Consider the following 24,330-nt stretch of genomic DNA (forward strand, 5'->3'; position numbering starts at 1 on the left):
CCTGGAAGTGTGTAACCGCATAATTTAAACAAATAGAAATAACAAATATTAGAAAGAATATATTTTAGTTTTTCTTTGGCCACTCCGAGTTTAGCAATGGCGCGATGGCAATTTACATAGTTAGATCTAATCTTCACATTCATTTCTTTACGAGCTTTGAGAATACTTAGAAATGTATCAGCAGGGGTTACACCGTAACCAGTGAGTTGTTGAAAGGGGTATACGGAAAAAAAGTTTGGGAACCTTTGCTTTAAATGGAAGAAAATCCACAAAACCGTTAGCCAAAAAAATTATTAAAAATCAATGTGATTTCCTAGCGCCTTGAAATTTACACTTTATCCTACTAAAATTTATTATACTATAAAACTTAATACCTACAAGTTTTTAATAAAAACTTTAAAATTTTTAGGTGTAATTGTTAGATTTTTGTAATAAGTACATAGATGTACATATATAAGTATAAAATATTTGTTAATTTAAAGCTTCGATAATAGCTTGAAATGCGGTGTCATAGGCAAACTTCTTGATACGAGAATCCGTGGAGGCATTAGCTTTATATAGCAAAGCTAATACATCACTGAGATCAGTTCGTTTAACTTCAGATAAGCCAGTCTGGTTGAGCAAGCTTTGAATATTCGCCTCCAAACGTCTGTTAGCTTCGTCATAGTATCTTCTTTGATTCATCTCATATTCTACAAAAACAATATATGTATATATAAGTATTTTTGGGATAATAGTAATATGTATATATATATTCATATATATATATACATATATATATATATATATATATATATATATATATATATACATGCATATCAAATTACTGCACAAGCGCATCTGGTTTCACCTGAAAAATAAGCGATTTGTCGTCTACACACTTTTTTCCGAAAAAAACTTTTTTGTTGTTTATTTTTTGATGTTGGGCTGAGTCAATACTTTAAAGTATTGATCGATATTCGGTACCGATTTTAAAAGTATCCAATACTCTCGATTCTCGGTACCGAAATATTTAGGTTTCGAATTAAAGCGCATATAGGCCAAAAATATGGAAAAAACGGTTCAGGGGAGACTCGCCTATCAAAAGCCGAATGTAGGAGCCAATAGAGTTTTTAATACTGATTCAAATGAAAGATTTATATATGTCGGTTCGAGACCATAATGTAGAGAAACTCTTACTTGTTTGAAGCATTTTTGTTCCAGCTGAATCGAACGTTATCATGTTTGTAGGCCTGGGGGCAGATTCTGTAACCAGTTAGCGACAATTTTCGAATCGGTATCAGTTTTGTTGACGTATGACATGAAATATTTTTACGTCAACAAGTGCGATATCGATCCGAAACTCAGGATAAGAAAAGAAGAGATATTACTGAAAAATGATGTCTAGAATTGTTGCAGCACAGTCTATATTTTTAAAATTGCAAGTGTTTGTAAAAATTTGGCGAAAATATCAACGAGAAAAACATAAAATACCTGCTCCAAGGGAATTTTTAGACGCTAAATGAATTGAAATATCACGACCGAGTGTGCGAAAGTGTAGTAGTCATGTAATCGTTGCATCATGATCGTGACGATGAAGCAACTATGATTGGACGACCAATGTGCAGAAAGCCTAAGTTGTTGGATGTACGTATTGTAGATATGTATGTTAGTGGCTGTATATGGGTATGTATGAGGGTTTTGTTGTGTATGTCGGTAGGCATCACGATCCAGAAAATAAAGGTCCCACCATTCGCGGACCGTTAACCCTCTGTTCGTCGATTTAACAGCATCCCCCTAATCGCTGACGTCATAAAATACTTTTGCTTACATTCACTGTTGCCAACTTTATGCTTTTCGCTCCAAATGTAGTGAGTATGTAGAACGCGAAAATTTTTGAGTTTGCTACTTGGTGCGTTTTTGGTGCTTTTGTTTTTAGTTTGAAGACACCAAATTAAAAAATCTTAAGAAAATGGAAGCAAAATTTATAGCAATCGTATGTGTTGTAAGCAGCTTTACAAAAATTTAAACAAAATCATGGCACAGTGACAATTATAAGCGACAACAAAATATGTGGCAGCACCTTCAATCATACCAGAAGAAATCGACCGTCGTGCAAGAAACATTTATTTTTATTAATTTGAATCGGCATCCTTACAATAAAATTATGTATGCATATAAAGTCCATAAAATACACCAATAAAAATTTGGTGCTTTTTCATATTCAAAACTTGGCAATACTGCCTTTTATTCTATGCTTCCTATTTTTCTTGTGGAGCTCGTCTTGCTCTCTCATTCGGGTATTTGTTGACGTCACGGCCAGTTACTCTCAGGTCGATTGGCGCAATCTTGTATTCTATCATTCTAGGGGTAGCAATGTAATGCGTAATAGTGTATCGTAGGGAAGCTACGTTACACCTTTAAAGCTCAGTTAGTCTAGACTTAACTTAATTTAACTTACCATAAGAAATCATCAATGATTACTGTGCTCATTTATTTTTAAGAAATACAAAAACGAGAGTCTGGCAAGCCTGATTCTTTCACCGCTCCCAATTTCCGTACGGCCGTAACTTAAGAATCTTAGATCTACAGGTTCTTAAGTTACTTACGGTAAGTTAAGTTTTAACTAACCGCCAACACAGTTTGTCATATAACAGGTTGGCCAAAATATTAAGTTAAGTTAAGTTACTGAAATAAAGTCTAGACCAATTGAGCTTTTACCCATTGTAAATCAGAAAGGCTTAGGGCCGGTTGCTCAAAGCCTGGTTGACACTAATCAACGGTTAACATCGTTATCGACATATAACACGGTGTTGGTAACGTCGATTACAGTATTAGTGTCAACCATTTGCAGATAACAAATGCAACCACGTTTTACATAAGAGAGTTTTTAAATCGCTCTGCAAATTTTGGAACATCAAATTTTCCGAAGTTTTATAAAGAGCGAAATACACCACACAAGCGGCTTGTCAAACATTCTTCAAACCTACTTTTTACCACACCATGCACACATGACTCGTTTAAGCAAAGAATTTTAGTTTTTTTCCGGTTAACAATGTAAAAGGGTTTGGTTTTCTTCGATTTTTCTCTCTTGCGCCCTCATTCGGTAAAAATTCCGAGGCGCATGAGGCGATTTTATCATACACAACGTAAGCGGTTTGATCAAACGTCAACATGGCGGCCAGAAAATCAAAAAATTTTGATTTTTGTTCACATTTCCCTCAAATGGCTTGGCAAACCTGCAAAAGCCCCCATACATAACATAAATAACTTTAAGCAAAGGGGTATTTCGCTTTGTTTGTCAAGCCGCGTGTGTGGTGTTTTTCCCTCTTAAGCACATCTGCATTTGTTGCTAAATATTCAAAATGTTATCGATAATTTTTTCATTCCTTCGTTATATTTTCAACTTATTTTTAACTTGCAAAATCCTGATAACGAATTGTTTGATCATAAGGATATTCATATTCATTCTTCATTAGATCTAGAAAATTATAGGAAAAAAGTTTTTGAATTAAAAGATTCTTCAGGTTCATATAAGTTTCCCAATTAAAAAAAATTATATCTGCATTACTAATGCTTCAGTAGAACGTATATTTAGTAGTTTATAAATGTGTAGGACTAACTTGCATAGATATAGTTGCAGCAATATTATATACAAACCAAGGCATAGAAAATAACGACGATAATTTGTTTGAACCGCAAGAACAAATGTACCAATTGAGTTAAAGAATGTAATCAACTGTTATGTTAAGTACCTGTAAATAGCAAATAAGAAATTTTGAGTAATTTGTTCGGATTTTGAGGATTTTTCATTTGTTTTTGGGGAATTTGGTAATATTTTTGTGGCAACACTGTCAGGGACACCTACTTGTCTCAAAGTTTAACCACTTTGTGAAAGTCAACATGCCTATCAAACAGGGAAATCTACCATTACTGCAATACATGGCCTAACCCAAGTTATTGAGAAGGCAAAGGAGTATAAACAAATTGCCCTGTGTGCATTTCTCGACATATCGGGTGCTTTTGACAATACGTCATCCGAAGCAATATCCTTGGGTATGACAAGGTAAGGTAAGGACATTCCTAAACTCATAACCGACTGGGTCATAAGTATGCTGAAGTCTAGAACCATTATAGTCGAACTAGAAGGTAGTAGACAAACGGTAACGGTCACGCGTGGCTGCCCTCAAGGGTGTCCTTTCTCCCCTATTGTGGTAACTGGTTGAGGGCGAGCTTCTAGAAAGACTTAAAGGGAATGGCTTTAATGCATATGGGTATGCTGATGGCCTTGTCGTGTACGTGGTAGGCTGGGGTGAGGAGATCATAATCTCCAGGTTGCAGTCTGCTGTAAACGTAACTGTGGGATAGTGTGCTGAAAAGGGCCTTTTAATTAACCCAATGATGTTCGTCATCGTCCTATTTGCCAAAAGAAGGAAGGTCAACTTGACCAAACCCAAATTGTGCCGGACTGAGATTGAGATCTCACAAGAGGCCTCACAGAGAGATCTCACTCTAGGCCTAATACTAGATAAGAGACTCAACTGGAACTCGCATCTCACAGCGGTTACCAGTAAAGCCACGAGAGCATTTTATGCTCGTCAAAGGCTAATGGAAAATGCTGCGGTGACGTCCCTTAGTTTCAGGTCGATGATGTCGATATCATTTGCATTCGCCGGCAGCATCGTTCTCTTGCTATACTACTTATATGGCGCCGCTACGATTCAAATTAGTAGCTTTTATTCAGGTTAGCAGCATTTATAGCAGCATCAGTTTGAAAAAGTTGCAGGAGAGGAATCGCTTTGCTTAAGACCTCGTTTGGTCTTAATGGGTCTTAAGGGGTGCATAGAGGTTATTTGCAATTTGAACAAACTTAAAGGTTGTGCTCAACGTTACCTGTACCAGCTCTTTTCGCGCACCAGGAGCTTTTCATTACGCCAGATGGATGGCAAAAGTTTAATACTCTTTAAAAATATTTTTATTTCGAAATGAATTTGCCTTATCGCCAGAGAAACCAAATCAGGTGTGCAAAATTTGTATTCTTAACCGACTTCACAAAAAGGAGAAGGTTATCAATTCGTCAGAATATTTTTTTTTTTATGTATATTATCGCATAACTTGGGCCATGTTAACCGATTTCTATAATTATTTTTTACAGAAAAGGTGTTACCTCACAGGTGGTCCCATACTAATTTGGTTTAAATTCGATCATTGCATTCAGGGACCGTAAATAGCAGTTCTTTTTTCCCAACAGTTAAACTTGGCCAGATATTTTTTAAGTTCGAAATAAATGTCTTTCCGGATAGTAAACAAACCGCTTATCCAAATTAAACAAATTTGGTACCAAATGAAAGAGTTTTTAAATAGCTTTTAAAGAGACATATATAAACGAAAATTGCCACCTATTTATATATATTTTTTTTATTTTAGTTTAAAATAAATTCATATACCTGACCCAGGCTTTGTTTTATGGTAATTAAAAATCATTTCTTTCTGCCCTGTATATCCTTCAATGCATCGAAAAATATCGATGTACATTTCGATGCATACAATCAAAGGAAAACATCGATGTTTTTTGCCACTGACATTCCTATTTCAGTATAATGTTAAATGACTTGAAACCAGCTTTAAGTCGACTTGTGCAGCACTTTAATACATATATATATATATATACTTTCTTACCGTTGGCGGAATCCATAGGTGGAGTTGGACCAGCTCCTTTATTCATGTCTACAAATACCATACATATTAATATATTTAAAATGCATTCCTATGGAAACTTCTTTCGTAAGTCGTTTATAATTTGGTTATTTATTGGCAATCCTAACTAAGTAATTTCCAAGTGGTTCATATTTAGAATCGCGCGCAAGTCTGTGTATTCCTAATATATATATTTCGTAAATCTATCGAATTCAGCTGCCAAAGCAAAACAACATAGATATTAGACAGAAAACAGAAAAGAAGAAGAATTGAAAGAACAAGCAGAAACAAAACGATTCGGTGTCAAATTGAATCAAGAATCTGCCGCCCTTACATGCTTATCAGGGTCGAAAATTTTAAGCTTTTCTTCAAGTTGATATCAAACATCATTCTCCAACTCATCTCTAATGGCGTTTTCTTTTCTCGAAAAAAATTTCACCTCCTTATATAGCAACATTATCAGAGTGCAACAAAATTTATAAAAGGGCACGCAATATGCATATGAAGATACTGAGAAAAGTACACGAAAACTTAACAGCCCTGGCGCGGTGTAGAATAAACGCAACATTTATTTCGAGAGAGGAAAACGCCATAACTTTGGACTGGAAGTTGAGATGAACCAGAAAAAAAACAATGTTCAATGCGAAGTGAATCAAGTGGTAGACTTACTGTCGGACTGTAGACTGACGGATTTTAAAGAGAATTATTGTAGTACGATATTGATTAACTACAAAGGAGTAAAAAAATAAAACAAAAATATTTAAACTTATCTATGTCATTTCAATCAAATGAGCCTCGACACACTAGTCTTTTCAGACGGTCTGAGTGGACCGTCTGAAACCAGTTATGTACTTGTGTACATATCGAAGGTCCTCTGTAATAACGACACAATTCAAAATTGCAAAAATAAAAACTCTTACTACTGTTTTGTAGTGGTTCTTGTCTCTAATCCTTATCTAATCCATGTTCAACTCTTACTAGAGTAAGTAGTAAGGATTGCTAAAGTAAGTACTAAATTTTAGATATCTATTAGACAAGAAATAGAGAAATTAGCCACTTAATAGTAGTAACAGAGTCAAACCACGCCAACTGTGTCAATGAATTTTCATTGATTTTCTGGAAAGTGAAGACAATTGTGGGAATCTGTAGATAATTATAGAATAAAAATACACTTTGGACGGATTTCGAAATTGCACTTCGTTTTTTTTTTTTTTTTTTTTTGTGGTATTATAAGAATATTGCAATTTTGAGAGGAAAATTCGTAACTCGCGACCCATTTGATGAAATTTTATGAAATATTTTTTGAAAGTTGCTGAAGCTTTTCCATTTACAATAAAAAGATTTGGAGAATAAAATTTCCAAAACAATTACTTCTATAATAACAATAATTTAAACAATTGCAATTATTGATATATTCTAGGCCCGCGATTGCAGTGAAATTTTGGCACAATATACTCTACACTCTTGTTTTTAAGTTCCAAAAAGAAAAAATTGGTCTTTCCAATTTTGACAGTCAGTCGCTATCGATTTTTTTCTCAAGCTGTAAAAAATAAACATAAGTTGTAAATAAACACTGATGTTTCAAGTTATACGTTAAATAATGTACGTACTTGTATATAAAAATGCTATCATTCACACAAGCTTATATGAAAATATCTATTTACTCAAGGCTTAAAGGCTTCCTTGTGGCTGTCTTTCAAGAGCTCAATATGCTTATTGCAAGAAAAGGTCGGTGAATACCGCACTGCACACATTGGTAAAGTGGTCAAAGGAAGCCTTCACGCATGAAGATTATGCAGTAGGGGCCTTCTTCGATATCGATGGGGCTTTCAACAATGTCACTCCAGAGGCAATAATCAAGTATATTCATAATCTTGGGGTTGAAAACAACCTAATAAGGCTAATCTGCAGCTTACTTTGTGACAGAACTGTCGCGGCGGAGTGGGGCCGCATCTGCACTCAGTGCAGAGTAATTAGGAGCAGTCCACAAGATAGTGTTCTAGAGGTGTCAAACGATCGATAGTCACACCATCGATAGTTTTTTTCAGAAAAACTATCAATATTCACGATAGTCTCGAAAAAAAACAAAACTATCGATAGCACTATCGATAGCGCTAAATCAGTTCGGTTGCTTTGTTTTTACAGGATCATAGTGAAATAAATATTATCTTATAAAAGTTATAATCATTCAAAATTAAGTAAATGCTTAGCCAAAATACTTCTCTTTTTAGAAAGTTCAAAAACAAACACAAGTTATACAAACAAAACAGGATTTACGATTAACATATGTATGTATTTTGGCCTAAATGCGCGCATATTTGAATATGACGTTGGCGTCACACTAAAAAACAAAGATTTTAAATCGAATTAAAAAATTCAAATAATTTCAAAGTAATTGGTAGAGATGATCGATAGTCCTACTAAACTATCAATATTTTTCATAGTATAAGAAAAAACTATCAATGAGTATTGATAGTCTAAAAAAATTGAAACTATCGATAATATCGATAGTGCTATCGATAGGTTGACAACTATATGGTGTTCTCTCTCGCCTGCTCTGGATTGCGCTTGTAAACAACCTTCTAGATGAACTGGAAAAATTGGGCTGTCGGGTGTATGTAGATGATGTGGAACTCCTGGTTAAGGGACGATTTCTATACACCCTTTTTGATTTGGCTCAAGGTTACCTGAACCAGGTAACTAGGTGGGCGATCAACGGTGGCGGAAGCCTAGTATTGAGGAAAGGGTACGAGGGGTGCGATAGGTATTCACACTTCTGAACAAACACTGAGCTCACAGGGATCGAAATTAGCCGCATTCGAAATTTCGTAATCGGCTCTCGGCGTTAAGTTAACCAAACCTTAGCTGTACTTCTTTGAGCTATGAAATAGTTGGTCACATTATTCCTAAATGTTTCACAATACCATATGAAGACACTGTCGAATAATTGAAATCAAATCATGCATCAAATCTATGCATGTCAACACAAGCAACACATGCGACATAGTCAACATTATTAATCACATTTTATATACGGGAAGAGATTTTGTAAATTTTTTAAGCAGCTATTATAGTAAAATGCATTAAAGAATTGTCTATTTAAAACCCTGTATGTGAGGCATTCCACACTATTTCAATTGGTGAAAAACTACTTTTGCTCGATTTTTGGATATATTTAAAGAGGAGGTCCTAAAGTGTTTGTAAACGCAAAAAAAAACAATAACATTTTTTTTTTCAAAAGTTATACAAAAAAAATATTAGGTGTCCCATTATAACTCGATAAATATTGGTTGTATCAAAAAAATCAATTGGTACTTTTTTATTGACAAAGGGTCAGAGATTTATAAAAGATTTTTAATTTTTTTTAAGTCCACTTTATACGTTTGTTAATGAACAATTTAGAAAGTTGCTAAAAAAAACATGTTTGCAGGTTTTTAAAAATCTGCAAATATATATGTGACAAATTTTTAAAGGGTGTCTCGATATAGGGCCTGAGATATTATTAGATAGCAGTGACTGATAAAAAAATTTAAAAAATCAAAAATGTAAATTCAAATTACATCACATACGTCAAGTGGGCCACTTAAAAATCTTTTCTTTCGGGTAACCAAGGTAGGTTCATACTTTGGTAGAGGTCCAGGTAATATTTGTTTCCCTATACTTTATTTTGCAATAATCCTTTTTATTTTATTTTTTAAATTAGCATGTTAAAGATTTACGTACGAAACATTGAATTTTTCCTTTCTGTACGACATTTTACGAAAAAAATTTAAATTTTCGAGAAGTAGTTTTTTTACCACAAATTTAATAATTTTTCCTAAAACGATATAGTTTGCCTGGACCTCTACAAAAGTACGAAGGAATCTTGGTTATCCGAAAGAAAAGGTTTTTAAGTGGCCCACTTGACGTATTTTTATGTAATTTGAATTTAAATTTTTTAAAAGTTTTTATCAGTCACTGCTTTGCTAAACAATTAATATCTCAGGCCTTATATCGAGACACCCTTTAAAAATTTGTCAGTTAAATCTTTGATATTCACTCTATCACATATATTTTTTGCAGATTTTTAAAACCTGCAAACATGTTTTTTTAGCAACTTTCTAAATTGTTCATTAACAAAAGTATGGAAAAGTGGACTTAAAAAAAAAATTAAAATCTTTTATAAATCTCTGATTCTTTGTTAATAAAAAAGTACTAATTGATTTTTTTGATACAACCAATATTTATCGAGATATGATGTGAAAAACAATGGCTTACGGCGGGACACCTAATATTTTTGTGGTTGTATAACTTTTGCAAATTTTATTTTTTTTACATTCCTCGCGTTTTGCCATATCTTAGAGGTACTTCTACATTATACTCAGTTAATATCAAAATCTAAAAAAAATCATAATTTTCATTGAAATAGCTAGGAATGCCTCATATATTTTCGTCAAAGGTAGGATCAAACAGTATTAAAAATATGCTACAAAAGCACAACAGCGAACAACAGCTTAGCTAAGTATCAACGACATGCTAAAACAGTATGTTTGAGATGGAATGACATGGTACAACACCTTGTTTGAGTTGACATGACATGGCTATACATGAAATTTTTGAAAAAGACATTTTTACAGAAAATGTTGAGTTTTGCAGTTCTTTAATATGAATGGCTGCACTACATTATACCATTGTTTTCCAAAAATTATCAAGATTATTACTTCTTACAGAAATATACCATCGTTATTCTGCAAAAATGCTGTTGACCAGTGTTATAATATAGATAACTTTTATTAATAAGTAAATTTGGATGAAATAAATTATAATTATTCTCTTTGTACAAAATAAATAATTACCTATGTATAACAAATAAAATACGTACATAAAAAAGAAGATTTCTGTTAACAAAATTCTGTGGGGATTTTACAAAACAACTTATCGGGCTTTGCAACTTTTTCTTTTTTTTAGTGCCAACAAACAGAATAAATATTACATGTAGATATTGTCTTCCCAGATAGCGCATATTTAATTCTGCCTAAATTACAAAACATCATTTTTGCCCACTCCCAAAGGTTTAAGGTAAGGGAAAAATTGATATTTTCAAGCACTACGTACACATATGTATTTTTTTAAACAAACTTTTTTGCTGAGAACTTATTTAAATTCTAAAAACCGAATGCCAACTTGAATTAAAGGAGCCAACACTGAAGTGAGTCAAAATGAAAATAAAAGAGCACAAATTTCTATGTAAAGCAAAACTCTCTGGGAATCCTACGAGACATCTGCCGGTTATCTAAATGGGAGATCTGCAGTCTTTTGGCATCATATTTTACATCAGAATTGAAGGGATTTCTGAAAAATCTGACCAGTTCTTTTGTGTAACTGTGATTTTGCGTCCCTTGTCAACATATGGCCTCGGTTGATGTTAACTTAAGGTCGTTGTTTTACTGCCTTAAAATTGAAGGGAAATTTTTACAGCGTTTTTTATGTGTATTGGTTTCTATTTGAGTGTATTGAGAATCGGTCAGTCTGAAAAGGCCTTGTAGGGAAGACAATAGGTAGTAAGAAAGAATGCTCCCAAATTCTCTCTCATGTAGAGAAAAATGCAATTTTCTGTACGAACGCAAATTTGCAAGTTTTTTTGCCAGCTAGTGTCCACGGTTGCATTTCAAACAAAAGAAAATCATATAGAATTTTTTAAATTCTTTCAGAGGGGCAAAAAACAGGATCTACGTGTATATATCTTGTCAGTCCGATTTTCTTCAACATACGTTTCAATTTCTTTGTCGGGTTTACTATATCGACTCTGGTTGAGATTACATTCCGATTAAGAATACAGTTTTTTTTTCTGCCGAGTACCTTTCAAATCATTGGATTAACTAAATTAATTAAGTAAACAAGTATTAACTTACGTTTTTCATTTTAAAATCGCTCCAGTTTGTAAATTTTTAAATTTAACGAACTTGTTTATTCAAATTATCGTCGGCAAAAAATCCAACCATGGCAAAATTTTGTCCTTTCTTTTTACTCGTGATTTATTTAAATAAAACATATGAAATTTAGTTGAATCATTTTAGCCGTTTTTAGCCGGTTTTATTTGCCATTTAGCTGGTTCGTCCAAAAAGTTCTGGCAACACTGGTAAGGCTTTGAATAACAAGAAACAATTGTTTGCCTTTAAACTGGTAACATTAAACACGAGACAGACGGGCATGCTTATGCAGATAAACTAGCACACAAATGCGCATAATAATTTTGTCCTGACATACGGCAGTACTGCGGATTAACGAGCCACAGGGTCGTGGGTTCGAATCCTACGGCAAGTAGAATTTACATTTATTTCGTTTTTATTAATTTGTAAATTTTTATTGTGGCGTAGTTATTCATATTTATTTCAATAGTGTTATCGAGCTTTGTACCACGATTTCTTTGTTAGAAAATATGGAAACAACGACAATGCTTAAGCGGTAGAAGTTATAGCAGCTATTTCGGAGATCACCACATCTCCTCATCAGACTTCTTTTTTTCTAGACTTTCAGCAGACATCGAACCCGCGTCATCGATGTGCAAAGTCAGAAGCGCTAACCACTGAGCTATGCACACACCGTAAGCTTTTGTCGCCAATCCATTTTCTTATTCAACCTACTACACTGAGGGAAATAATGCATAGTAGAAATTAATACTTTATATTTGATTATCGTTTAAAAATGTTCGTATTTAAAAATAATATTTTCATACAATATTTATTACGCACGTATTTTACTATTCACATCTGAGTATGGATATGTACGGAGGGACATGATGGCAATGAGGAGGCTGACTGCCTAGCGAAACAGGGAGCTGCCGCAGTATTTTATGGTCCGGAACCCTTTTGTGGGCTCACCAAAGCACATATAAAGGGGACCATGAATAACTGGGTAGACAAAATCTTCAACAGGCATTGGATGGAATGTCCAGGGCAAAGACAAGCCAAACGATTTATCTGCCCTTCAAACGAAGTTTCAAAGAAACTAATCAATTTAGGCAGAGAGGACCTCAAAACTCTCACTGGGTACTACACGGGACACTGTTCTCTTCGTTACCACCTCAGTAAAATCAATCTTTCAGAAACAAGCGTCTGTCGCTTCTGTGAGCTGGACGAAGAAACGCCAGAACACATTCTCTGTGAATGTGATGCTCTCGCTAGGCGCAGACTAGCCCACTTTGGTGGCGCTACCCTTAATCCATTTGAAATTTGGAACAAAACGCCCTTGGAGGTGCTAGGCTACATTAAGAGCCTTCCCTTATAGGCCGGGGGCCACGCACAATAGCCCACTTTAGAGGTCGCGGTGCATATGGCCCATAATAATAATAATAATAATGGATATGTAAGTGTACATACGCACCCCAAGCATTCAGAGCGCCGCTCTGGGAGAGGTGACAACACACACATTCATACATAGTACATACATGTTTATCCGTACAAATCGCGTGCTGTGGTGTTGATGGATATTCAACATTTGAAAGCAAATTTATATAGTACCTGGGTGTAGCTGAGTGCGCTGACATACTTGCCACAAGTTGTTGATATCCGGAGATGGTGGGTTCGAATTCCACTGCAGGCAACATGCAAACAATTTTTTTTTTTAGTTTTTGTCTTGATTATTCACTTCACGGATGCTTTTTCAGCGCGCTTATTTTAATATGCGCGTAATTGAATTGAATATTTACCAATATACAGTACTTTCGTTGACGTTTATAGTAGGATCAATTACGTTTCTATTTGATTTTAATATTTTTTCCCCTCAGTGTACTATCAAGTGCAGCTGATTCCCTGCTATTAAATTATGCAATGAATCTATTTCATGTATGGAATTAACAATGACAACCACGCTGTCAAGCTTTAACTACACTTGTAGTTAGTCGTATCGCAACAACACTAGATTAGACCTGTAAATAGCTGAATCATGTTTTAACGAATGTAGCTATTTACAAGCTTTTTTTCAATGTTTTCGCTGGTGGGGATGTGCGTGGTCTATGTGTTTTCACTACAGCTGATTTCGATAAATTTCCGATAAAAATTATAGAAGACAACGATTTGTTCGTGACTCGCATGGTTATTCGATCTGAATTACCCACCAATGAAGTGATTCGCTCTCAAAATTGTATACCGCATAACGTGATTCGGTTCGTAATTGGGCCGCCAATTACGAATGAGAGAGCGAATAACCTGCGTGAAAACATCGGCGGAAATTATCTGGCGACTATTTCTAATAATTTATGGGATCAACCGAAATTTTACGGCGGGCGTAAAAAGCAATGTAAGTCAATTAAAAATTTTTGTCCTACGTGATTTGACGTTTCGCTCAATGACATAAAATTTTCTCGTCTATTCCGACTATGCGCTGGATGAAATTATAATATCAATAACAAGTAGCAAAAAAATACAGTACCTGTGGTAGAATCCGTAACTGGACTTTTTCTGGTGGTAACATTAGTACTAGAATCATATTTTGATTCCTCGCCTGCAAAAACAGTATTAGTATGTTAAGTATAAGATCACAATAACTCATATACATACATATGTATGTACATAAAATAAATATTACATTATTATGTGTCTTTACACACAATACCTTCGGTAGAGACGGTGCTTGAGCTTTCGTCGGTGGTAACATCAGTACTAGAATCATATTTTGTTTCCTTGTCTGCAAAAACCGTATTAGTATGTTTGGGATACGATTACACTAACATCATATACATATGTACATAGTATAAATATTAAATTATCATGTGTCTTTATGCACAGTACCTTTGGTAGAGTCGGTGATTGAGCTTTCGCTGGTGGTAACAGCAGTACTAGAATCATACATTGTTTCCTCGCCTGAAAAAACAGTATTATATGTTAGGTTAAGACTATAATAACATCATATACGTATGTACATAATATATGTATGTATTTCAATATCATATCTCATTACACTGTAGGTAAATTTTAAGGTTTTGAAATATCACAGCTAAACGGCCAAACACGTGAACTTAATTTTGGCCTCTAGATTACGATAGCATTTTCAGAAAATCTATATAACGTCAAAATTTTGAGATATTTAGGGGGAAATTTTAGAGTTCTGAAAGTGAATTTTTCGTCGTTTAAAACACCGTGCTCAGGTTTTGAATTTTTTTCTGGGCAAAGGTTTTGATAACTGATCTTACTTAACTGGGATCTTTTAAATTCAATGGCGTCCTCCGTTTTTCCAGATTGGCTCTAGTTTTCGAGATAACGGTGCTTGAAAATCTGCTTAAATTTTGGGTTTTTGCTAATAATTACCTCAGTTTTAAGGTTATTTTACTAAAATTTTGCAGGTGACTGTATTTTGATATTACCTTAGCTATTTCTGAAAATCAGGCAAATCGGTTCACTATAACATATAGCTCCCATACAACTGATTGTTCAGATATGTGGTTTTGCGTTACAACTCATATTTTATTTCGTAATATTTTTTTGTAATATTAGTTTATATACTATTTGGGCCCAAAGTTGGGTTCTCTTCAATCCCGTTTCGGCATATTTTGCTAGTTTCTATCGCTCGAAAGATTTTTTTAATATCCTTTCAATCCTATCTATCCGCCAACATTGAATTCAATCGTTTTCCAGTGAATCGGTCCTCAAGACACATAATGGATTGGTGAAATCTCTCTCCTACCTCGTCGGTTTCTGTTGAAAGCTGTTGCTCGTGAAAGTCTAAGTTACTGTGTAGCATGTGGATTTTAAGCGACATGTGCACCTCAAAGGCGTCAAAAGATTCCATCAAGTTCGCAATAAAATTGGCATATTCTGGTGAACGATTTTTATACAGAACGTGTTTAAATAAAGCCCGAACTGCATCCCATGCAACGGCTGCTGTGGCATCAAGAATTTCCAAGAAGCCTTGATCCTTCATTAATCTTCTGATGTCCGGCCCATTAAGCACACCTGAAATAAAAATTATAGGGTTCTTAAAGCATGAGAGAAATATAATAAAATATATGAGCGAAAATCTCTCAAATGGGCCATCCAAAATTGGACGGTCAAGATATTTTCGCACAAATCACTTTATTCTGTTTATAACCACTTGAGAGATTTTCACTCATATACAATCAAAAAACTACCTTCAGGTATTTTTTCAACGGAAAGTTTGGAAAGGCATTATTTTTCAAATATAGAAACTCAGTTTCGTTGACTCTAACCAAATTATTTGATGTAATTCTTAACAACACCAAGTTTGATGTATAAATCGGGAAGCATGATTTTATTAAGCGCTATCAAGGGCTCGTGAACTATATTGAATTGACCAATCGATTGTTTCTTTCTTTTTGGCCAATCACATTTGGTATAGGTATTTCGCTCTACTATCCCAATGACAGAACAAACAACAGTATTTAGTGTAGCCCGTTTGCATGCCTGATAGTAGTGACAGAACTTTAAAATAACAGTTCACGCGCCACCTGCGCTCTTCGTACTTGATGCAATCTAAGATTAATTGCATTGTTTCGTAAGATTCCTTTATTCCAACCGCATGCAAGATGGGAACGAGTTTCTTGCTACTATCGCGATAGAGCAAGACTGCTTTCAAACTTCGCTTTGATGCGTCAATAAATAGACGCCATTGTTCGGGTTTATAGTCAGTAATTCCCATTTCATTCATCAAACCTGCAACATCAATGCAATAAGCCTGAGAGGCCGTTACTTTTACTCCTGGTGCTAAAACATTCACGCTTTTGAGTTTTGATGCCAAAATCATTGCGTTGTTATCGGAGAGATTTAATTTACGCACCATGCTGTTTAGGTGTTCTTGGGATATGAAAGACGGTAAATTGTTTTCAATCGGAATGTAATCAGATGTTTGCAATCATAGACAGTTTCGAGTTCGGATGGATGATTTAGAACTTGTAATGCATCACTATGTGCAACAGGTAAATAAGCGCTCGGTACACCTTTGTAGACGACTATCTATTGAATTAAATATTTATGAGTATATGTACGTACATATATATGCATATATCGATGGCTGAGTGGAAGATCGACCTATCTCAGCTGCCGATTTAAGAACGCCCTATCTCAGCACATTTTCAATATATTTTGAGATAGGGCGTTCTTCAACAAAATTCTGAGATAGGATGTTTTTCAATAAAATTCTGAAATAGTGCGTTCTTCAATCGAATTCTGAAGTAGGGCGTTGTTGAAAAGTTTTCTGAAATAGGGTGTTTTCGAACTGGCTGCCGAGATAGGTAGATCTTCCACTCAGCCATCGATATACAAATGTTAAGTTTGTTTGTTCGGCGGACAAAAACTAAAAAAGTTCTGCACCATTTTTTTTTTTATTTGGACATCTTCTGCAGACTTTGCAAGGTTGGTTTTACTTAGGCGTGGTATATACCTTCCAAACATACAGAAACTTTTACCTATTTCATGCACTCAGCGATTAAGGTGAAGGCAAACAATACATAATTTCATGGTTTTATTTAAATTTACTTACTTTTTCGATTGAAACCAAATGTATTGTTGGTGCATGCATTACAATTTTCAGCTTCGTGTTTTCCGGGATTTGTCCAAATCATTGGTTTTTTTGTCCACCAAAAATTCATCGCACTAATGCACGAAATACATGTGAATTCGGGAGTGTATTTATTTTGTGCAGGTTCAGATTGCAAAAAGTACCATTTATAGCATACTAGCGCATTTTTGCGACTAATTTGCGCTGGTCTGATTTCAAAACGAATTTACCACAAACGTAACAAAACTTGTTTAATTTATTGCAAAGCTTTTTAATTTTTTTCATCTTTAGGAGTTTCCGAAGATAATGCATAAAAGTTTTTCGCAAAATGTTAGATGTTTTTTATCAATTAATATGACAGTAATCGCACGCGCAGATTTTCGGTTTGTGTGTTTTGGTTCCCAACTTATGTGAAATAGACGCGGTATAGATCGCCGCCTATTTGAAAGCATTACTCAGTCACTTTGACTTTAAAGAACAACAGCTTTCACAGTACAAAAAAGGTATTAAAAAGCCATTCGTACAACATAAACTGCAAAAATATGCCAGAGTGGGATTAAAAAGAACCCAAATTCAGATCCAAGCAAGTTATAAACCATTATTATAAAAAAAATATCACGAAATAAAATATGAGTTGTAAGGCAAAACCACATATCTGAACAATCAGTTGTATGGGAGCTATATGTTATAGTGAACCGATTTGCCTGATTTTCAGAAATAGCTAAGGTAATATCAAAATACAGTCACGTGGAAAATTTTAGTAAAATAACCGTACAACTGAGGTAATTATTAACAAAAACCTAAAATTTAAGCAGATTTTAAAGCACCGTTATCTCGAAAACTAGAGCCAATCTGGGAAAACGGAGGACGCCACTGAATTAGAAGATCCCAGTTAAGTAAGATCAGTTATCAAAACCGTTGACCAGAAAAGAAATCAAAACCTGAGCACAGTGTTTTAAACGACGAAAAATTCACTTTCAGAACTCTAAAACTTCCCCCCTAAATATATCAAAATTTTGACGTGATACGGATTTTCTGAAAACGCCTTCGTAATCTAGAGGCCAAAATTAAGTTTACGTATTTGGCCGTTTAGCTGTGATATTTTTGCCTCCCTACTGTGTTATAAGCGTGGCTTTCAGATTTTTAATGCAGAATTTTGAAATACATAATTTCGGAGTACATAATTTTAATAAGAAGAGTTTTGCAATAAAGAAGTTGAATAACTAGAATTCGGAATACAAATTATCTTTGCAGTAGATTCTCGAAAAAGTTAACCGAAATGTTAATGTTAATGGGTAATTAACTTTTTCGAATTAACTTTCCTAAGCGCTTTTCAAGTTTTAAAAAATATAGCAATAAAAAAATATATAATAATAACCCGCTAAATTTGTTTCAATTACTTATTTTTCATCAATACGAAAAAAAACTTAGATTTAATTTGTACGGCATATGGAGAGTTTTCTTGTTTGCTTCTTCATATGTTCTCGCCACTGCCTCCAAAATTCATGCCGTTTTTGGACTCGATTTTGACCCACTTTAAGCGGACGGATTTAATTCAAACTTTGTACACTTATCAAGAATCAGCGACAATATAATAATTTCATAAATTTATCTCATTATCCTGATTAGGATCGCCAGGTGTTAAACATGTGCTAATATACAGATGTTTTACGCCACACATACCTCACAGAGCCGAAAATGTATGAAATTGCAACTTATATGAGTTCATATATTTAATACTGTTGTTCTTTTCATTCAATTTGTAATAAACTTTTTGTTATTATATTATTAAAATATATACATATATATGTATGTATATTAATTTGAAAGCTTAAATAATAATATATAACAATGTTTAAACAATTTTGAATGTTTTTCTTTTTTACACCCTTTTAATTATTAGCTTCACCTGTATGTTTGTATGTATGTATGTTTGTAACCGACTCCTTTGGACTCGATTTTGACCCACTTTAAACGGAGAGATTTAATTCAAACTTTGTACACTTATCAAGAAGCAGCGACAATATAATAATTTCATAAATTTATCTAATTTTCCTGATTAGGATCGCCAGGATTAAATAATTTCCTCACACAGCCTCTGTGTGTAACCGACTCCTTTGGACTCGATTTTGACCCACTTTAAACGGACAGATTTAATTCAAACTTTGTTCACTTATCAAAAATCAGCGACAATATAATAATTTCATAAATTTATCTCATTATCCTGATTAGGATTGCCAGGATTAAATAATTTCCTCACACAGCCTCTGTGTGAGAGCAAGTGAGACAACTACGCTGTCTGCGCATGCGTACCGTCTACTTACTTTCCGACTCGAGCACTCGGCTTATTAGTGTTAAAATATTCTATCCCTATCTGTTGCACAGTTGGCCAAGCGGGCTAAGGCGCTAGTCGTAGGCGTGTACTGAGTGAGTGAGTGGCGTGTACTGAGACCATGCATGGCTTAATCTTTGAGACAAGCATATCACACAAAGTCGGTAAGGCACGGAAAAAGTTCGATGAAACAGTACATGGAACTAAATTACGTATACCGAAGGTTCTTCGCAGCTTTCTGCGCATATGCGTTCTGCGTCTAAGTCCGTAGCATACTTGTTAGTACGCAACGTACTAGTTAGTACGTACTCCCTTACTGAACGCAAATTTTAACTTTCATTTATCATTTAATGATAATGAATGCATGTACTAGCGGTTACTCAATGATTATGAAAATCAGAGGGAAATCCGCTAGTTCCTAGATGCACAAAAATGTTATGATGCCTTATTATAACTCACCTAATCCAATATATTGGTGAGAAACGTGCCGAGGGATGAATGGCAAGAGGGTGAATAAATATATCTTGTCGCTAGCGTCAACCTCAGGGCACCAGGCGCACCCTGTTGACTTTAGCCTTACCCTTCTACGCGGACCTCTGGGAGGGCGGACCTTTATTTGTCCAATATTCGTGGGATTATTATGGAGAAAAAACAAAAACACAACAAAAAACAAAAAAAGGCATTAGAGAAAAGAAGACAACAGTCAATGAAAAGAACCTCAGAACTCTCAAGCGAGGAATTAGAGGAGAGAAAGAAGAAAAGAAGGCTCTATATGAAAAATTATAGAGCCAAGCAATCGAAGAAGGCCAGGGAGGCTCATTTGCAGCAAGTACGTCAGCACACAGCTGGCACCCGAGCCTCAGAATCTGAACAAGCCAGAGAGGCGCGTTTGCAGCAATTGCGTCAGCATGCAGCTGAAAGCCGAGCCTCAGAATCTGAACAAGCCAGAGAGGTGCGTTTGGAGCAATTGCGTCAGCATGCAGCTGAAAGCCGAGCCTCAGAATCTGAACAAGCCAGAGAGGTGCGTTTGCAGCAAATGCAGCAACGAAACACAGAGTCCAGAAGAATAAGTAGAGCCAGTATAACGGGCTTTAGGCAGGCAATTAACACATTTTGTGATAAAATATGTGAAGTTTGCACTAAACGTTGCTATCAACATCAAATTTCTAAGTGGATTGTAGATACTAAAACACCACCATATTTGCCTAACGAATTAAAACAAAAGAATTGTTTAGTTGTATGTAACCGTTGCAAGACCCATTTGACTTCAAAGAAAAACATCGCACCATCTAAGTCTTATTGGAATAATTTAGATCCCGGTTCTATTCCAGAAATTATTGCGGAGTTATCACAAGCCGAACAAAGGCTGATTTCACGCATCATTCCATATGTTAAGATTATAAAACTAAGCGGCGTATTTGGGCAATATAGTTTTCGAGGTAAAGCGATATTGTTCGCTCAGGATGTTTTTGAAGTTACTGAAAATCTTCCGGACATGTTACCAAGAACTACAAATAATGCTGGAATAGTTGTCATTACTGAGCGTCTTGAAAATATCAATGTAACACGACAATTTTCAGTATCTCGGCAAAAAGTATATGACGCACTAAACTGGTTAGTTGCTAACAATCCGCTTTATAAAGACGTCACAATCGATCAAAACGTCATACTGAATGACGAAGATATTGTAAGAGTAGAAGAAGCACCAGTAGAGATTGCTATGGAAACCAACGAAGAACCTACCGAGGATACTAGTGCTTACATGACAATTAATGATTCTTCCAGAATTGCACGTTCTTCATGGCATCAAGGAAACGATGTCATTTTCACGTCAAGATTTGCGGGTGTACAATGCTGTGCAATGGCATTATCTAATATTCTAAGGGCCAGTATTCTTACACCACAACACTGGTGTACAAACACCCTCAATCTGAATATGATAACAGGTCAGGATTGAGAGAATACAAAGGTTGCGCCGATCTCGGACCGCTATTCCTCTCTTAACGAATTTGACAGAATCGTTGTTTGCATGACGTCACACTGGTGCAACTTGTTTATGTTTTCCTTGCAACATTTTTTCTTCTTCTTCCATTCTTGCTCACGTTTTGGCATTTCTCTCTCGCAATTGCACCAGTGTGACGTCACACACAAGTTATTCTCAAAAATCCTCTCCGATCGGCGCAATCTTGTATTCTATCATTCTTGATAACAGGTGACCAAATCTAAAGTAATATAAGGTTTCAAACGGAGAGAAGTCTATCAGCATATCCTATCGAAGATGATGGAAACCTAATGGTCAAAGATGATTTGATCGCATTTGGCAAAAGGTTCGACATAACTTTTAACGACGAACCAAGCATATATGGAAGCTTGAATGATAAGTATAATGAAGCAAACCTTGGACGCACCCTTCGTCAAGATCTGGAAGATCTGTTTATAGTATATAGCGCCGGCATATTAATAACAGGTGGACAATCATTCGGAGTGATGCATTACAATGATAAATATTATTTCAGCAATTCACATTCTTGTGGTAAAAAGGGATCCAGAGCGAAGGACAGCAATGGAAAAGCTTGCATCATCGAATGCGATAATTTAGAAGAGTTTGTGAGGATTTGTAAACGTGCAAAGACCTGTAAATATTACAGCATTAGACTACTTCCAGTTCAGAACTTTGGAAAGTGATACAAGATTTCAACGCAACGACTATCTCTTTTATGCCTTATCTTTCTTTGAATATTATCGTATCAAAAGCACTATATCAGCATGTGGCAAGAAAATCGTTAATCAAGAAGGAGCAGTCGAAGATGTCCATCTGTATGTGAAAGCTTTGAGAGGTTCTGCAGCTTATTGGAGATCCCCCTTGAACGAGCTACTAGCTCAAATCAGATGTTTAGGAGCTCCAACCTACTTTGTAACATTTAGCTCAAATGATCTCAACTGGTTAGATCAACGAAAAGCTTTGTTAATAGCTGATGGTAGAGACCTGATGTTCATCCTATCGAAAATCCTTATCGAAAAGTACCCAGTAATTTTGAGTCGACATTTCATGGTTAGAGTAAATGCTCTACTGAAATTTATCAAAAACAATGACGAAGTATTCGGCGGCAAAGTGAAAGACCATTGGTGGCGTATTGAATTCCAGAATCGGGGGAGTCCTCACCTTCATATGGTGATTTGGATTGAAAATCATCCAGAGTTTGACTCAGGAGAAGGGAAACTTCTTCTCGATCGTAACTGTTGTCAAATGTCAAATTCATCGGCATACACAAACTTGTACAAAAAGTAATACCTCTGTAAGATGCCGATTTAACTTTCCACGTCAAGAATATGGCGAAACACGAATTGTGTCTCATTCTTCAGATGATTTTCTTCGTAACGGAGGTAGAATTTGTTTACTTAAGCGTCGAAAGGAAGATGCGTGGGTAAATAATTACCACCCAGAGTTATTAAGACTGTGGACAGGCAACATGGATATCCAGCCGCACGGATCAAACGAAGCGATAGCGTACTATATAGCAAAGTATCTATCGAAAGCAGAACCTGAAGGCGTAGATTCTGGAATTGCACAGGCAATACAGCAAATTCAACGTGAAGAGACCGATATTTCACGCAAACTGTTCAGAATATGTATGAAGATTCTTCATCAACGACAAATATCAGCTGCAAAATGTGCGTATCGACTTTGTCATATCCCATTACGGGACAGCTCACGAAGCTGCATTCTTCTGAATACAAGAAAGCCAGAACAGCGTTACAGAGTATTGCAATTTGACCAAAACGGACACGCAACTGGCTATTATAGCAAATATTTTTGAAAGATATGAAAAACGTCCGTTACAATATCCTGACTACGATTTTGCGAACATGAGCCTTACAGAGTTTGCAATGTTGTTTCAACCATTCTATCCGAAAAAAGTAAGCGAGACCGAGGAAAGTGCAGATCATGATGCCTGTGAAGAACATCCAAACACACGTCGCCTACTCATCACCTTGTTAGATAAGAGCAAAATGGTTGTCAGAAATGTTCCCGCAGTTGTGAGGGTGCCATACTTTATAGCAACATCAGATCCAGAAAACTTTTTCTACAGCTTACTCGTTCAATATATGCCTTATCGTTCGGAAACTGAATTACTTGAAGGTTTCAATAACGCAAAAGAGGCCTTCTTAGATTGTGAAAATCGTTTGAAGGAAATGAGTAGACATATGCACCAATTTCGTGAGCGGGACCAACAGCTTGAAAATGCTTTCAATCAAGTACATGCATTTGAAATCTTAGAACAGAGAGACAGAAATGAGCAATGATCAATTCCAAAGGGCACAGCAGGCGATGAATATTGATCAAAAACAATTATTCATCTTCATTACAGAGAGTATCAAAAATCAACTTAACGGTGATATTAAACGAGAGAAAATTTTTGTAACTGGTGGAGCAGGCACCGGAAAAACTTTCCTCTTTAATCTATTGAAAAACCAAGTTAACCGATGCTATGGAAAATCGGTTGTGAAAATTGGAGTTACTGGAGTTGCAGCACGGTTGGTCGGTGGATCTACACTACACCGTCTTCTAAAACTACCAGTACAAAAAGATGGAGTTATCGTTAGCATGCCACTTCTAACTGGTAATTATTTAAGAGTGATGCGCCAATTATAGCAAAACGTTGAGTTTCTGTTCATCGATGAAATTTCCATGGTACCCTATGAGATGCTTTGCATGATCGACTCTCGTTTGCGCCAACTGAAAAGCCCGGACGCTTGTTTTGGAGGCATACATGTTTTACTCATTGGTGATTTAATGCAGTTACCACCTGTCCGAGGACGTCAAGTATTTC

General features: G+C 35.5%; 1 protein-coding gene across 1 annotated transcript; it reads right to left on the reverse strand.

Annotated features, from left to right (window-relative positions):
* Positions 1 to 471: 471 nt before the first annotated feature.
* On the reverse strand, positions 472 to 16,449 carry LOC118746504. The gene is made up of 7 exons (XM_036480352.1): positions 16,323 to 16,449; positions 15,384 to 15,605; positions 14,445 to 14,516; positions 14,269 to 14,340; positions 14,086 to 14,157; positions 5,659 to 5,706; positions 472 to 692 (listed from the first exon to the last, which is right to left on the reverse strand). The coding sequence occupies exons 1-7, from the start codon at positions 16,447 to 16,449 to the stop codon at positions 472 to 474; spliced, it is 834 nt and encodes a 277-aa protein (XP_036336245.1).
* Positions 16,450 to 24,330: the final 7,881 nt, after the last annotated feature.

This window comes from Rhagoletis pomonella, unplaced genomic scaffold (assembly GCF_013731165.1).
Source record: "Rhagoletis pomonella isolate Grant_MI unplaced genomic scaffold, Rhpom_1.0 Rhpom_scaffold_00010, whole genome shotgun sequence".
Lineage (NCBI taxonomy): Eukaryota > Metazoa > Arthropoda > Insecta > Diptera > Tephritidae > Rhagoletis > Rhagoletis pomonella.